At 41.0% G+C, this 15717-nt stretch overlaps 1 protein-coding gene and 1 pseudogene across 3 annotated transcripts in view; both read right to left on the reverse strand.

Annotated features, from left to right (window-relative positions):
• The window catches only part of NSUN6 (NOP2/Sun RNA methyltransferase 6), a 59374-nt gene extending 44343 nt beyond the window's left edge, over positions 1 to 15031 (reverse strand). The window contains exons 1-3 of one of the 3 annotated variants that reach the window (XM_049626878.1): positions 14612 to 15031; positions 12465 to 12620; positions 10545 to 10624 (exon numbers count right to left, since the gene is read on the reverse strand). In XM_049626878.1, coding sequence (XP_049482835.1) covers positions 10545 to 10624; positions 12465 to 12620; positions 14612 to 14686 — 311 coding nt within the window. In that variant the 5' untranslated portion in view covers positions 14687 to 15031. The remainder of the gene's footprint in view (positions 1 to 10544; positions 10625 to 12464; positions 12621 to 14611) is intronic. The other 2 variants (XM_049626877.1, XM_049626879.1) reach the window with 2 other exon arrangements.
• LOC125920005 (60S ribosomal protein L23a-like) lies at positions 5200 to 7450 on the reverse strand (annotated as a pseudogene).
• Positions 15032 to 15717: the final 686 nt, after the last annotated feature.

Raw genomic sequence — 15717 nt, forward strand, 5'->3', positions numbered from 1 at the left:
GGAGCCTGGGTGGCTCGGTCAGCTGAGCATCTGACTTTTGATTTTGTCTCAAGATCCTAAGGTCATGGGATCAAGCCCCATCTGGGGCTCCGTGCCAGGTGTGGAGCCTGCTTAAGATTCCCTCTTTCCCTCTCCCCTGCTCGTGCTCTAACACACACACACACACACCAACAAAAGAAAAAGGCCCTAGATTTAGGAGACCAACTAACTACCTCCCCTCCCACATCCCCCAACCCTAAATATGAGCCCACATGCTTTGTTTTCAGTTACTCTTCATTCTAATCCCTGAATATCTCACTCACATTCTCAACCACCCAGGTGTGCATCTTCTGGCCTATTTTTTATTTAGTATTCCTAGGTTGTGTGTAGCAGAAACATTTTCAGGTTATCTAGGTCACCATATCGTTGGAAATACAACACTCTGAAATGGTTTGTTTACAGTCTTGCAATTCATCTGCTTTCAAAAAGTTTTTCAAACTTTTTGGACTGTAACCCAATGTTACAAATGCACTTATTATCACAACCCAGTACACATATGTAGGTGCGTGTGTATCTATCAAATGTTTCATGAAACATCTTCACTGTGTGCAATGCACTAGGATACGTTACAAAATAATATCCCATTTCTTTTATAAAATAATAAAAAGACATTATATTGATTTTACAACCTACTAATGGATCGTGATCTGCACGCAGTTTGAAAAACAACTTTATGCACCACTAATATTCTTTAGCTCCTATGTTCTGCGCAAAAAAAAACCAAAAGCAAAAACAAAAAAAACCTAAATATTCCTTAGTTGAAAAAATCTTTTTACATTTGACAGCCAGCCTCCCCTAACTTCTTCAACCTCATCTTTCACCAACCTCTCTGCAAAAGCAACTGAGTAGACAAACCTGATCACTTTTGTCATGAGCCACCTTACATTTTCACACCCCCATACTTCTCTCCACCTTGCATACCCTTCCCCCATCTTACCTCATCAGCCTACTGCCTGCTCACTTTCAAGGCTCCAATGAAATAACATCCACTTGCAGACAATCTTTACCAATTTTCTTTTACTCAAGTCATTCCTATTCTGTGCTCTGATGGCACTTCATGTACACCTTCACTGTTAACGGTCTGACTCACACCAAAGTTTTCTGTTTTTAAATGAAACAACTAAGTTTCATTCATCTTTGTAAAACCCTTGGGTCCTCCACATAGCACCAATTCAAAAAATGTCTTGTGGCATGGAAACTTGTAGTGTGAATCAGAATATTTTATGGGGATAACCATTTCATGGAGAGGACAGAAGGAAAGACTATGGAAAAAAGAATGAAATCCTGCCATTTGCAACGACATGGATGGAGCTAGAGTGTATTACGCTAAACAAAATAAGTTCAACCAGAGAAAGACAAATACCATATGATTTCACTCACATGTGGAATTTAAGAAACCAAACAGATGAACACAGGGGAAGGAAAGAAAAAAAAGAGAGAGAGGGAAGCAAACCTTAGGACAGTCTTAACTATAAAGGAGAAACTGAGGACTGCTGGAGGAGAGGACAGTGGGGGATGGGCTAAATGGATGATGAGTATTAAGGAGGACACTTGTGATGAGCACTGGGTGTTATACACAAGTGATGAATTACTAAATTCTACTCCAGAAACCACTATCGTATGTTAACTAGAATTTAAATTAAAACTTGAAACAAAGAAAAAAATAGAGTTAACATAGCAAGCCTGAATAGCTAGCCTTTCTTGGGAAGGCATGGCTATAAGGTTGGTCCTTGGCTGGCATCTGGGAACTTAGATTTCAGGCGGGTACTCACGGTTACCTGACAAGAATAGCTCACTATGCTTAAATTGCCTGTATAAATAATAAGGTTGATGGCCAACACTGACTTTCCTTCTGGGGGACCAGAATTTCCTTCTGGGCATGTACCAGGCAGGGAGTACCTACATGATCACCCCCGAATAAGAATTCTGGTCACTGAGCCTCTCATAAATTTCTCTGGCTGGCAACATCTCATGTTGTCAAACCTGTTGCTGAGGGAACTGTTTCCTGTGTGACTCCACTGGAAGAGAATTCTGTAAAGCTTTCAACTGGTTTACCCTGTACTTTTTCCCACGTGCCCCCTCCTTTCACTGATTCTGCTTCAGATGACTTCACTGCAATAAATCATAGTCACAAATAATGCTGAATCCTAGGAGTCATCCTAGAGAGTCATCAAACCAGGGAGTGGTCTTAGAGATCCCTCAACACTAGGACTAATTGTACAAAAACAAGTATCGAAGTGTAATTCAGCTTTCCTGAAGGGGAGAGTTGTAGGCAGGAAAGATAAAAGGACATGTCAAAGTTGATGCAGGGCCATAAAACCTGCCAAAAGCTTGACTTTTTACTGCAATGTTTACAAATAAAGGAGTAAATCAACACCATTGAAGTGGATTTTCTGATAGCACAGTCATACAAATAAAAGGGAAAATAGAATGAAGGTACTCTGATTAAGAAAAAAATATTAAAATAGCTTTAAAAATGAGGGGTCTAGGGGCGCCTGGGTGGCTCAGTTGGTTAAGCGGCCGACTTCAGCTCAGGTTATGATCTCACGGTCCGTGAGGGCTGTGAGTTCGAGCCCCGCGTCGGGCTCTGTGCTGACAGCTCAGAGCCTGGAGCCTGTTTCAGATTCTGTGTTTCCCTCTCTCTGACCCTCCCCTGTTCATGCTCTCTCTCTATCTCAAAAATAAATAAATATAAAAAAAAAAAATGAGGGATCTATGAACTAAAAACTGAGATTATGAGAATGTCCCACTAAAACATAAATGAAAACATAAACTTATTTATTTGGCATTTTTTAACTGCACACATTAGCAACTCTACACCAAACAGGAGATAATAAATATAATTTTAAGATGTTACATATTACTGCATTCCAACAAATATTTTTCAGCAGGGTTGCCATCTGTTTTAATCATACATGTTTGTGCAATTGCTGGAGTATTCTATTGCATTTACCATATTATTTCATATACATAAATAGTAATTGAAATATTAAAGTGCTGATACTAGCAAGATAAGAAAGATAGAAATCACGCAGGCTGAGAGAGGCAAATCTGGCCTCCTTTGGATCTCCAGAGATTTATGCTACTGGATTAGTTATTCAGTTGTGAAGGAAAGAAAAAATTTTCTCAACTGCTAAAAATATTTTGTTGAGATTTTTGTCAAAAAGGGAGGTACACTATTAAAAAAAATGGAGAGGTTCTTAAAAATTATGAACTGAGGGGCGCCTGGGTGGCGCAGTCGGTTGGGCGTCCGACTTCAGCCAGGTCACGATCTCGCGGTCTGTGAGTTCGAGCCCCGCGTCAGGCTCTGGGCTGATGGCTCGGAGCCTGGAGCCTGTTTCCGATTCTGTGTCTCCCTCTCTCTCTGCCCCTCCCCCGTTCATGCTCTGTCTCTCTCTGTCCCAAAAATAAATAAAAAACGTTGAAAAAAAAAATTAAAAAAAAAAAATTATGAACTGAATATTAACCTAAAACATTCTACTAATCTAAATGCAGTCTTTAGAAAATGCTGTTTGGGATAGGATGTTAAAACACTTTTTTTTAAATAAGTTTATTTATTTATTTTGAAAAAGAGCGAGAGAGAGAAGAAGGGGCAGAGAGAGGGGGAGACAGAGAATCCCAAGCAAGCTCCTTGCTGTCAGTACAGAGCCCTATGTGGGGCTTGATCCCAGAAACCGTGAGATCCTGACGTGAGCCGCAATCAAGAGTTGGACGCTCAACCAACCGAGCCACCCAGGTGCCCCTAAAAACACTCTTATATCAAGTGAAGGCTGGCATTCAATTTTCTTCTAGGTTTTTCACTAAAGTTGACATGGATACCATCAAATGCAGCATCACAACCTTATGTTCAATTTCATTATGTTGTGAATGATAAGATCTTCCCAACATTAAAATATACTTCATCAGTATTAAGTATCATGTTAAGTATCCTGTTAAGTAACCTGAGGGAAACTGAATTTATGGTGAGAAATTACTTTTAAAATTGCTCACTATCTACAAATAAAGTTTAACCTCTATGTTTTGATTTTTTAATTTTAAATGCTTATTTTTGAGAGAGAGAGAGAGCACATGCACACAAGCAGAGGAGGGGCAGCGAGAGAGGACAGAGGATCTGAAGCAGGCTCTGTGTCGACAGCAGAGCCCAATGTGGGGCTCGAATCCATGGACCGCAGGATCACGAGCTGAGCCAAAGTCTGACGCTTAACCGACTGAGCCACCCAGGCGCCCCTGTTTTGGTATTTTCAGTAACTGTATGATATTGAGCATCTTGTACAAGAGTAGGAAAAGAGTAAGTGTGTGTATTTCTGTTTCTGAAGTCTGCAGAAATGGAGAAAAAAAAATCAATCCGAGAAGGACATGCCGCTTATAATAAAACTAAGGAACAGCTAGCTACATTCCCAATGAGGAGGAATAACTGCATGACAAAGAGAAATGTGGATCAAACCTAGTTCCTCAACAGGGTATGAAAAGGAAAGGCACCTGGAGGCCTAATCAAGTATTTACTACTCAGAACCAGGACAGGGGGGTCCAGGTGGAGAAAAGACGATCTGAGGTCTTGTCAGTACCCCATTCACAGCATATCAAGCTGAAAGAGGAACAGGACTGTCAACACTGGCAACCAGGTGTCTGTGCTTCCCTGAGAAATCTGGATAAACTGCCTGGAAGAAGCTAAGGGAAGGGGAAGAGCAACCAAGAGCAGTGCTCTTGGCCAGAGTTAACGAGGCAGAAACACAATTTAAAGCCCCGTACAAAAAAAGCTGTGAGCTAGAAGTCTTCACAGAGAGCCTCAGCCTGTATCGGCTCCACTCACCAGGACTAGAAATTTGCTGCTAGGGAAAACTTGGTGAAAGCATTTCCAGAAAACACATCTGTTTAGTCGTCTAGGGACACATTTTACCCCATTGTATAACATTTTTATGCGATCTGAAGAGAAACCAGAGTATTCTATAACATTTTTGAGCAAACTACAAAGGAGATGAAGCTACGTGAATGTAACTGTTTCTACTCAATGAATAATAAACAGAAAAGATTCATTCGACATGGGACCTATACATAGGTAGTAGCCAAAACAATTTTACAACACCAAAACACAAACAAAAACCCAAGGAAAAGAACGCCAAATATGTCTTTGTACTTTTAAAAATAAGTAAAAGGAAAAATTCAAAAATGGTATATAAGAAAAACAAGATAAAAAACAGAAAATAGTGGGGCACTTGGGTGGCTTAGTCAGTTAAGTGTCCAACTCTCGATTTTGGCTCAGGTCATGATCTCATGGTTCGTGAGTTCGAGCCCTGCATCGGGCTCTGTGCTGATAGCATGGAGCCTGCTTGGGATCCTCTGTCTCCCTGTCTGTGCCCCTTCCCTGCTCATGCACTAGCACTCTCAAAATAAATACTTTCAATCCGTTAACGCAATGTTCTTAACTTCTGTTGTGTAACCGAGATGAGAGGGTTTCAAAAAAAACAGAAAATAGCGAACTGGGAAATAAAATGATAATAAAGCCTCTGAAATAAGAACACAACAGGCTTCAGATGGCTATTTTTAGAAAGGCCTGCTTGCAAGGTCCGCCCTTGGCTGGCATCTGGAAAAGACTGTGAGAAACAGTTCCCAACACTGACTTAAAACCTTCCCTACCAAGAGTGGATTATTGTTCCTAAACTGTTTGTTTTTGTTGTTGAAAAAATTTATATTTAGATTTAGCCAGCTGGACTCAGTTTAGATGATCCCAATTTTGTTGGCAACATCCAAAGCATCATAGTCAGGAGCCAATCGAACATATGCTTTCTTTTCTCCATTGGGCCTGATCAGAGTGTTGACCTTGGCAATGTCAATGTCATAGAGCTTCTTTACAGCCTGTTTGATCTGCTGCTTGTTGGTCTTGACATCCACAATAAACACAAGAGTGTTGTTGTCTTCTATTTTCTTCATGGCTGACTTGGCAGTTAGGGGAAACTTGATGATGGCATAGCGGTCAAGCTTGTTCCTCCTGGGGGCGCTCTTTCGAGGATATTTGGGCTGCCTTCGGAGATGCGGTGTCTTGGGCCGTCGGAATGTAAGTGACGTGCGGATCTTCTTTTTTTTTATGACTGTGGAGGCCTTTCAGCACTGCTTTCTTCGCCTTCAAAGCCCTTCCTTTGGCTTCGGCTTTGGGAGGAGCAGGGGCTTGCTTCCTTCTTCACCTTCGGCTCCATCTTCGTGATAGGGCATTCCTAAACTGTTTGTATAAGCAATGTGCTTTATTCTGAACACCTGTTTTCCTTTTGGGAGCCTGAAATTTTGGTACATGCTGGGCAGAGGGTGATCACATGACCAGCGCCCAATAAAAACCTTGGCCACTGGGTCTAGTCTCTAATGAGCTGCCCTCCTGGGCAACTATTTTACTCGTGTCACAATTTGTTGCTAGAGGAATTAAGCATGTTCTAATAAGTCCATTGGGGAGAAGACTCTTGGAAGCTTGTGCCTGACTTCTTCCAGACTTTGCCCCATGCACCTTTCCCTTCTAGATTTGCTTTTGTATCCTTTTGTGTAATCAGTCTTCCCCAGGAGCACTACAACATGCTGAGTCCTGACTCATTCTTGTCAATCACAGCACCTGAGGGTTGGTTGTCTTGGGGTGCCCCAACACAGGAATATCTGCACTGGAGATCCAACCTACAGAGTCCTAGGGTCCTTATAATAGAGAATACAGAAAAGTACAACAAAAATATTCACAGAACTACTGGTGGACTTGTAACTAAAAAGTTATACTGTTTGATTAAAGAGCAAGAGAGAATAGTGAAAATCAAGCTATATCCTAGCCCAGTTTCTAAAGTTCAATGATGAATTCATAGATCTCCAAGTAAAAACTACTCTTGTGGGGGGCTGGGAGAGAGGATGTTTTTTTGGCCTCTGAATTTTTTTTTTTAATGTTTATTTTTGAGAGAGAGACAGAGTGTGAACAGGGGAGGGGCAGAGAGAGAGGGAGACACAGAATCTGAAGCAGGCTCCAGGCTCCCAGCTGTCAGCACAGACCCAATGTACGGCTCAAACCCACAAAGCTCAAGATCATGACCAGAGCTGAAGTCAGAGGCTTATCCGACTGAGCCACCCAGGCGCCCCGGCCTCTGATTTCTTCACAGCAACACTTGACGCCCTGACGCTGTAAAAGCAATGTCTACAAAGTGTTAAGGGAAATAACATGGGACCTGAAACCACTATCAGTCAACCTATTGTTTAAATATAAAGGCAACAGGCAATTCTCAAGCAAGAAAGTAAATACTTTGGAGAGGAGAATACTGAATTTGGAGACGGGAAGCAGGGGCTGCAGACCGGATAAAGGACTATACTCGCTAACCAAGAGAGCAATCAAGACAAAGAACTCAGAAATGAACTATTAGAATTAAAAGTAAGCACTGCATCCATTTGAATTGTGCTTCCAGAATAACAATGTTATAAACCTCTACAATGCTAAAGAACACAGTAAATAAAAACTGGCTGGTGGAGGTTTTAGGGGATAAAATTTAAGAACTTCCTCATTTTTCATAGTGGAAACTCATAAGGTAATAATAGTGATAATGAATTTTAAAAACAAAAAAGAATGGATTTGCTCCTTTTAGAAGTGAAAGGGAGGTATGTGAATCTATTCTCCTAAATGACTTTTGAATACTTTCCTGTTGTAACTCACCATTTGTGTTTTTTAGTTCACAAATGTTCTGATGAGTAGCCTAGATCACTACAAGGAACAGGATGAAAGGGTTGCTAAATTCAGAAAATAATTAAATTATCTACACATTTTAAAAGAGCTAGCATAGCCAGTATTAGCAAGAATAAAAGATCTGAGGGGCACCTGGGTGGCTCAGTCGACTGAGTGTCCAACTTCGACTCAGGGCATGATCTCGTGGTTCGTGGGTTCAAGCCCTGCATCGGGCTGTCAGTGGGGAGCCTGGAGCCTGCTTTGAATTCTGTGTTTCCCTCTCTTTGCCCCTCCCCTGCTCACATCCTGTCTCTCTCTTGCTCTCTCTCTCAAAAATAAAGAAACATTAAAAGAGAGAAAAAGAATGAAGATCTAAGAATCTCTCATATATTGCTAGAAACATTAACTGGTAAAACTTATTTTTTTTATTTTTTAATGTTGATTTTTGAGACAGAGAGTGAAAGAGCGAGCGAGAGGGCGCGCACGCATGAGCGCACAAGTGGGGGAGGGGCAAGAGAGAGGGAGACACAGAATCCAAGTAGGTTCCAGGTTCTGAGCTGTCAGCCCACAGCTCAACTCGGGGCTGGAACTCACCAACCATGAGATGAGATCATGACCTGAGCTGAAATCGGACACTTAACCAACTGAGCCGCCCAGGTGCTCCTGACTGGTAAAACGTTTTAGAAGGCAATAGGTCTCAAACTAAAATATGCACAGACCAATGAACCAGTGATTCCAAGGGGTACCAATTTATCTTGTAGACATGCTTATGCAAGTCCACAAAGAAACATCTTAAGAATATTTACTGTTGGTAATAATGAAATGTCCATCAACAGAAGGATAAAAAAAATTTTTAAGTATGCAGCTATTAAAAAAGAATGAAATAGCTTTATATAGAATTAGAGACAATTATGGACATCTTTCTATCTTGACTGAGGTGGATCTTAACCACACAGCTATACAAATTTGGGAAAACTCAGCCAATGATACACATAATTAAGATCTCTCCATTTCACCGCCTGCAAATATCACCTTAAGAAACAAAATAAGGAACTCAAAAACTCCTTCTTTTTAATGCAAAAGAAATACAAACAGTATTTCTTACAGTAAATATACTTGCAGTAAATATAACACAGAAATGTTACAAGTGAAAATCTCTTACCACTTTTCTCCTAATCCAACCTCATCAGAGTTAACCACTCAGAATTAACCTCTATTAATAGTTGGGTATGACGGCACCTGGGTGGCTCAGTTAAGCATCTGACTCTCGATTTCAGCTCAGGGCATGATCTCATGGTTGGTGAGTTCAAACCCTGAGTTAGGCTCTGTGCTGATAGTACAGAGCCTGCTTGGAGTTCTCTCTCTCTCTCTCGCTCTCTCTCCCCCACCCCCCGCCTTAAATTAAATAAACTTAAAAAAAATAACTTTATGAAAAAAAAATAGTACAGGATGTGAGTTTAAGCCCCACATCGGGTTCTGTGCAGAGGAGTACAGAGCCTGCTCAGGTTTCTCTCCCTCCCTCCCTCTCTCTCTTTCTCTCCCCTGCATGCTTGCTTGCTCTCTTTCTCTCAAATAAACTTAAAGAAAGTAAATTTAAAAAAAAAAAAAAAAAAAAAGCTGGGTTCGTTAAAGCCTCCAGACTTCTAAATATAAATATACATAAATGTATAGTTGTTTTTGTAATTACAAAAAAAAAAAAAATTGTAATTATCCTATGCATGGCAACCTCCTTTTGATAATTGTGAATTCTTCTCTTACCGGTACATATAATTCTCCCCCATTAAAGGCCATGTTTCACTGCACAGATAAATCTTAACTTACTAAACCAGTGCCTTACTATTGACTGCTTTACTAAATTACTTTAAAGCTTTCACAAAATGAGCATTTTTCTATTTAATAAAACTCATAGGGGTACAAAAAAATTAAACCATAATTAGGGATTTAAAATGTTCTGGGGAAATGAATTCCTATTATAATATGAAAAGGCTTTTTTTTCCCCAATTTTCAAACGTGTCTTCCAAATACATAAATGAGTAGAACATTGTTCTACAGAACATACACAATAATTTAATGTAACTGTGGATTAAGGAATAAAATTTTACAAACATATCACCTACGAATGTAGGAAATATGTTGCTTTGTATTTTTGTGTAGTTCAAAAAAAAAAAGTTTTATATTAGCAGTGGAAGCTCTTTGTTTTTTTGTGTTTTTTTTTTTCAATTTATTTATTTTGAGAGAGAGAGGCAGAATTCTAAGGAGGCTCCACACTGTCATGACATGAGCCGAAAACAAGAGTCAGACACTTAACCAACTGAGCCACCAGGTGCCCCTTTCCTCCTACTTTGTAAGTCACTTCATTTGTTTACTTAAAGTATTAAGAGAATCCACAACTGGGGTGTCTGAGTGGCTCAGACAGTTAAACACCTTACTCTTGATTTCAACTCAGGTCACTATCTCCTGGTTCGTGAGTTCGAGCCTTGTGTCGGGCTCTGGGCTGTCAGGCTCCCAAGCCTGCTTGGGATTCTGCTTCTCCCTCTCTAAATAAATAAACAAACAAATTTAAAAAAAAAACAAAACAGTAGGAGGAAAAACAACCAATCATTGCACCAAATGGACATAAAATGCATTACTTTCAAGGTATTTGGGCCCATTCCTAGTCTTTTTTGTAACATCTCCCACGACACAGTATGAAGTTGGCATTTTTGAACTTGTGAATTCTTGTCTATCTATACAAAGTGGCTAATAATACAGAAACTCAGTGTTATCACCCAACAGTAAGAAAAAACCTGTGACAAATTTTTAGAATTTAATTGGAAATGGAAAAGTTACAAACCTAGGTCCAATAATAGGAATAAGTAAGACATCCTGAAGGTCTGGATGTTGAAGAATAGGAACACTTAATCCATTAAATTGCTGTTAAAAATAAACAGAAGTATGAAGCAATCAATATAACTGATAAATTTCAACTTACAGAGCTTTTCAGTGTCATTATCTAGCAGAGCATGAAGCTTGGTTTAGGCTATTCTCACTTTATTCCACATAATACTATGGAACAAAGACTTCAAAACAACTATATTTTCTGTATATTTTATTCTTCTCTATGTCTTCCTAAGGTTGTATTTTGCTTACTGTTTGGTTTTATAAAAGCCAACCCGTATTTACCTTAAATGACTTATTTTGAAAACACATATCCAATATAGAATTGCATGTAGTACTCTTTCAATGAAAAACTCTAAACAGGACATTAAAGATTACGATTAATATTATTTATTATATACAATCAATACGGGATGCCATGTCAGTTTTGGTGAGGAAAAGAAATGCTTTTTGGCAAAAGTTCAGGATTTTCAGTATCCTCTATCATACTTGGGTCTTCAGACTAGAAGTGGGTGCAGGGCCGGGAGTATAGGTGCTGAGGCCAACTCACACAGTCTCAGGAGAACCAGTTATGTGCATCTCTTCCCAACCGTCTTCCAAAGCCAAACCATTTGACATCCTCACCTATAACGTATGAAGGTTCCAGTTTCTCCACATCCTCACCAGCCAGATGAAATTTACATTATTAAATCCCAATATGGGGCCCAGAGAACTCTGGGGAGACAAAGCACCCACCCTTCCATCATCCCATATGCGACATCTCTTTAGGACACACATGAGTTTTGGATCATGGAAGGAGAAAGAAAATAAATAGTCTGAGACCCCTTTCCTGCTAGAAGTAGGTACTGCTCTACCATCAATTTCCTATCTAGTGCTTAGGGGTCAACCTTCTGCCTCACTCTTAACCTTTAAGAGACTCAAAGCCCATCCATAGTCAATGTCTGCCTTATCCTAGATACTAGTTACTAGTAATACTAGATGCTATAGGCCCACTGGACAGGAATACTAGAATATGAAGACTCGGGGAATAGTTTGCTAGAAAAGAAAATAATCTGGATCTGCAGGAGTTATAGACAGTTGTGATGGGCCTCAGAACACTGTCCTACTACCTGAAAACATATACATGACTGCATAAGAGTATTAATTTTAGTTGTTCAGAGGAACTGCTTATATTTTGTTATTTGTTACGTTTAGTTGCTTAGAGGAACTGCTTACTGTCATTACTCTCAATAAAATTATCACTATCAATATTCAAAATCGGATTACTTTTTCTACAAGTCTTATTATTACACTAGTTTGGGTCTCATACACTCAGATCCCATAGCGGGTAGTTCTTACACATTTTCTCACAACTTGAAATTTATAAAACTGTTCTTACAGACAATATAACAAACATTCCATAAATCTAATGAGATTAAAGAACAATAAGTAAATCAACATCAGTGATAATTTTCTGAAGATTTCTTAATGTTACATCTTCATTAAACTAATAACACAGCCTATAATAAATATATAAATAAAAGCCCTTTGATTATGCTTGCATCTTACTTTCAATTTACGCACTAATCAGGTAACTTATTACAAAACCAGACTTTTAGGGTTAGAACGGATCTCTTCATATGTATTTTAATGATGAAGCAACTGAGGCCAGATGAGCTGAGTGACCTACTCAGTCACTATAATAAATTCTGAATCACAAGTGCTGGGTTCTAACATTACCTCTAACATTACCACTTAACAACTGAACATTCATGATCTTCGACTTCCTTAGGTGTAAAATTGGAATAGTACATTATGTTCATAGATTTTAGAGAACAGCAACATGACCTAGACTGTAGAAATGTCATAGACATAATGACAGAAAATTTGCACATACCTTCCGAAGCTCATCCAACAACAGATTTTTCACATGTTGCACTGAGGCGAGATGTGTGTTTACTCGGACAGTTGTGAACGATGGAGGGTGTGACAAGTGATTTAACAGAGTTTCAAATCTCCTTTCTGCTTCTTGTTTGCCTAGAGCAGATACAACCTGAAAAAGAGGAAAATAACAAGTTAATGTTTCAACGTCCCTTAACAAATGAACTAAAAATTTTAAGAACATGAACACCCATTCGTTCAACTAATGAAAGACTCAACCAACCAAGTTCCCTGTGATGAACTGAAGCTTTACGAGACATGTATTTTCCCATTTTTGTCATCTTTTCTTCTTAATGTTTATTTTTGAGAGGGTATGAGTGGGGGAGGGGCAGAGAGAGAGGGACAAAGGATCTGAAGCGGGATGTGCACTGACACATGAGCTCGATGTGGGGCTCCAACTCAAGAACCACAAGATCATGACCTGAGCTGAAGTCGGTCGCGGAACCCACTGAGCCACCCAGGCGCCTCCCATTTCTGTGATCTCTGAATATACCCTGCCCCACAGCATCTTCATAAACCACTTGCCAGCCTACTAACCCACCAGCCTCATAGTATTAATACTTTCTCTAGTGTATTAAAACTGACCTTTACCTCCAATACTTTTACAAAGTAATGGCTTTTCTTTTCGTGAAATCACTTACAGTTAGCGGGTCTGAGGCAGAGATGGTGTCAAAGACGGACATTTGGATCTTTCATAAAAGCAATATTTATTTTTTTTAAAACCGCTGGGAAAATTTTCTGAATGCCTCTATTTCTCTTAATACGCTCCTTAAAGTTCTCTGAAATCTACAGAATGTCTTTTCTCTTTCCATGCTGTCTAATCCCGTAAAATAATCTTTGGAGGGGCGCCTGGGTGGCTCAGTCGGTTGGGCGGCCGACTTTGGCTCAGGTCACGATCTCACAGTTCGTGGGTTCGAGCCCCGCGTCGGGCTCTGTGCTGACAGCTCAGAGCCTGGAGCCTGTTTCAGATTCTGTGTCTCCCTCTCTCTGACCCTCCCCGCCCCGTTCATGATCTGTCTCTCTCTGTCTCAAAAATAAAACGTTAAAAAATTTTTTTTAAATAATCTTTGGAAATAAAATGCAGAAATCAAATCTAACAAGTCAGCTTCAGCAATATCTTCACGCACGATTAACATTTAGGTGGCTTTATTTTGAACAGAAAAGCAAAGACTTAGAAGTACAAAGTTGCCTAGAGGCCGGATCGTAAAATGTCAAGAGCACAAGCTTGGCAACCAAAGACAGTATTCAAGGAGGACTTCTGTGCGAGGCACTGCGAAAAGCACAGAGAATGAGTATTTGTTGAGGACTGTGTGCCAGAACAACGCCAACTGCTTTCTCAGGATTAATATTCCAAAGCAACCTTGTAAGGATGTGTATTTTTAACATCCCCAGTTTTCGCAGAAAAGGAAATTAAGGCTAAGCGCTCTGAAATGATTCGTTCAAAGCACAGAGACACAAACCCAGGACTCGGGACTCCAGATCTGGGTTTTGTCATTGTACCTGAGCTCTTCAGGCTTCAGATCTCAGTCCTGTTACTTCATAGCGGTGTCACTTTGGCCTCTTTGGACCCTCCGTCCTCTCACCTGTTAAAATGGAGAGGCAATGTCCACCAAAAGAGAGAGCGAGAGAGAGAGAGCGCGAATATTAAGATGTAAAGGTCTGCAAGCCACCTAGCACAACGGGTGGCATTTGAGGCATTAACAGCTTCTAGCATCCCTTTCGCCAGACTGCCACACTCCAAGAGTGCAGCTGTGACTTGTCTGCAGGACTTAAGTTCTCGAGAACAGGAATCTTTTTGCGCTCATTTTGCAAGCCCTTCAGTGCCACGCCTACTGCCGGGCACATAACCGCTTTGTTCCCCTCCCTTCTTTCACGTTCCTAAGGGTGGAAACGTATATACCTCATTCACCTCTGATCTCGAAAGCACTAAATCCCTACGGGGAAGATACCGGCCGTTTTTACATTCGGAAAAAAACAGGCAGAAACAACGGTGTCAAGATGAGTTTTCGCTTTAGGCCTCTTTTTTTTTTTTTTTCTATTTCTCCAGAGTGTGTAAATATTTGAATTTTTGCAAATATCACCTACCAGGTTTATTTGACCTACCTCCTTATTCATAAAACCCTCCTTAAGGTACCTTTCAACCTCAAGTCTCAAAGATATTTTAGGGAAAATAGACATTTTGGCGATAGTTTTGTTCTCCTCCAAGAAAAATGCTGGAAAACGGTGATTTTTCTCTTTCCGAGTGAACAGTGAGCAGCGTGTTGTCAAGTGAGTAACCACCCACACGCGCCGGGACCGCCAGATGGCCAGGAAAATCGCGCCGCTCTTTCCAAGTTATATTCGGCTTTTGCGGAGGTACATCCACGCTTTCTCGAGCGTCGCCAGTTCAGAGCAGCTTCCTCGCCTCCACCACACCCGTCCTTGGTCCTCCTTTAGGGACGCTCACGGAAATCACTGTGAGGCCACGTCACCCACGTTGCAAAAACACCACAAGAAAACTAAAGGGGGGGGGGACGGGGAGACAAAAAACAAACAAACAAACAAAAACCCTGACGGGCGAAACCGTTGCGAACAGGCCTGGGAAAGCGACCCGCACCTGCTCTAGCACGTTCAGCCCTCTGAACCTAATTTCCAAAACCGCGCCCCCCAATTCCTATGCCGAAAGCCGCTTCCGGCCTGCGTCACTTCCGGCGACGCGGCCCACCCTCCCTGGTTCCCCAATCCGCAGCCGCAAGTTGCCGCTACGTCACGTCCCCGGAGTTTCCCAGCGCGGTGGGTGGCGCGTCCACGTGCGGGCGGTTGGCGCAGGGAGGGGCGGCAGCCCAGGGGAGCACCTGGGTCCTGCGCCTGCGGCGGGTGTCAGGGCAGACGAGGAAATGGTGTGGGTTAAGTCGAAGGCTTTGCTGGCCTGAGTAAGTTGAGAGGGCCAATTAGTTACCTGCTGGGTGACCTGCAAAGAGAAAGGCAGTTTATTTGAACCTATAAGTCACTCTTTGATTTCAGAAACGCATACTAGTCTGACTTCAGCGATGAATGAACCACGTTATTCAAATTTTCGGAAGCTGGGTTACTGGTGGGTTCATGTCCATGAATGATCAGTTAAAACTTAAAAACCTACACCTAGCATTTACAGTTAGTTGAGTGAGGCTAGCAGTTACCTGTATCATAGTTGATTTATACTTGAAGGCTCTGAGACCCTTGACATAATT

Source organism: Panthera uncia, chromosome B4 (assembly GCF_023721935.1).
Source record: "Panthera uncia isolate 11264 chromosome B4, Puncia_PCG_1.0, whole genome shotgun sequence".
NCBI classification, from domain to species: Eukaryota; Metazoa; Chordata; class Mammalia; order Carnivora; family Felidae; genus Panthera; species Panthera uncia.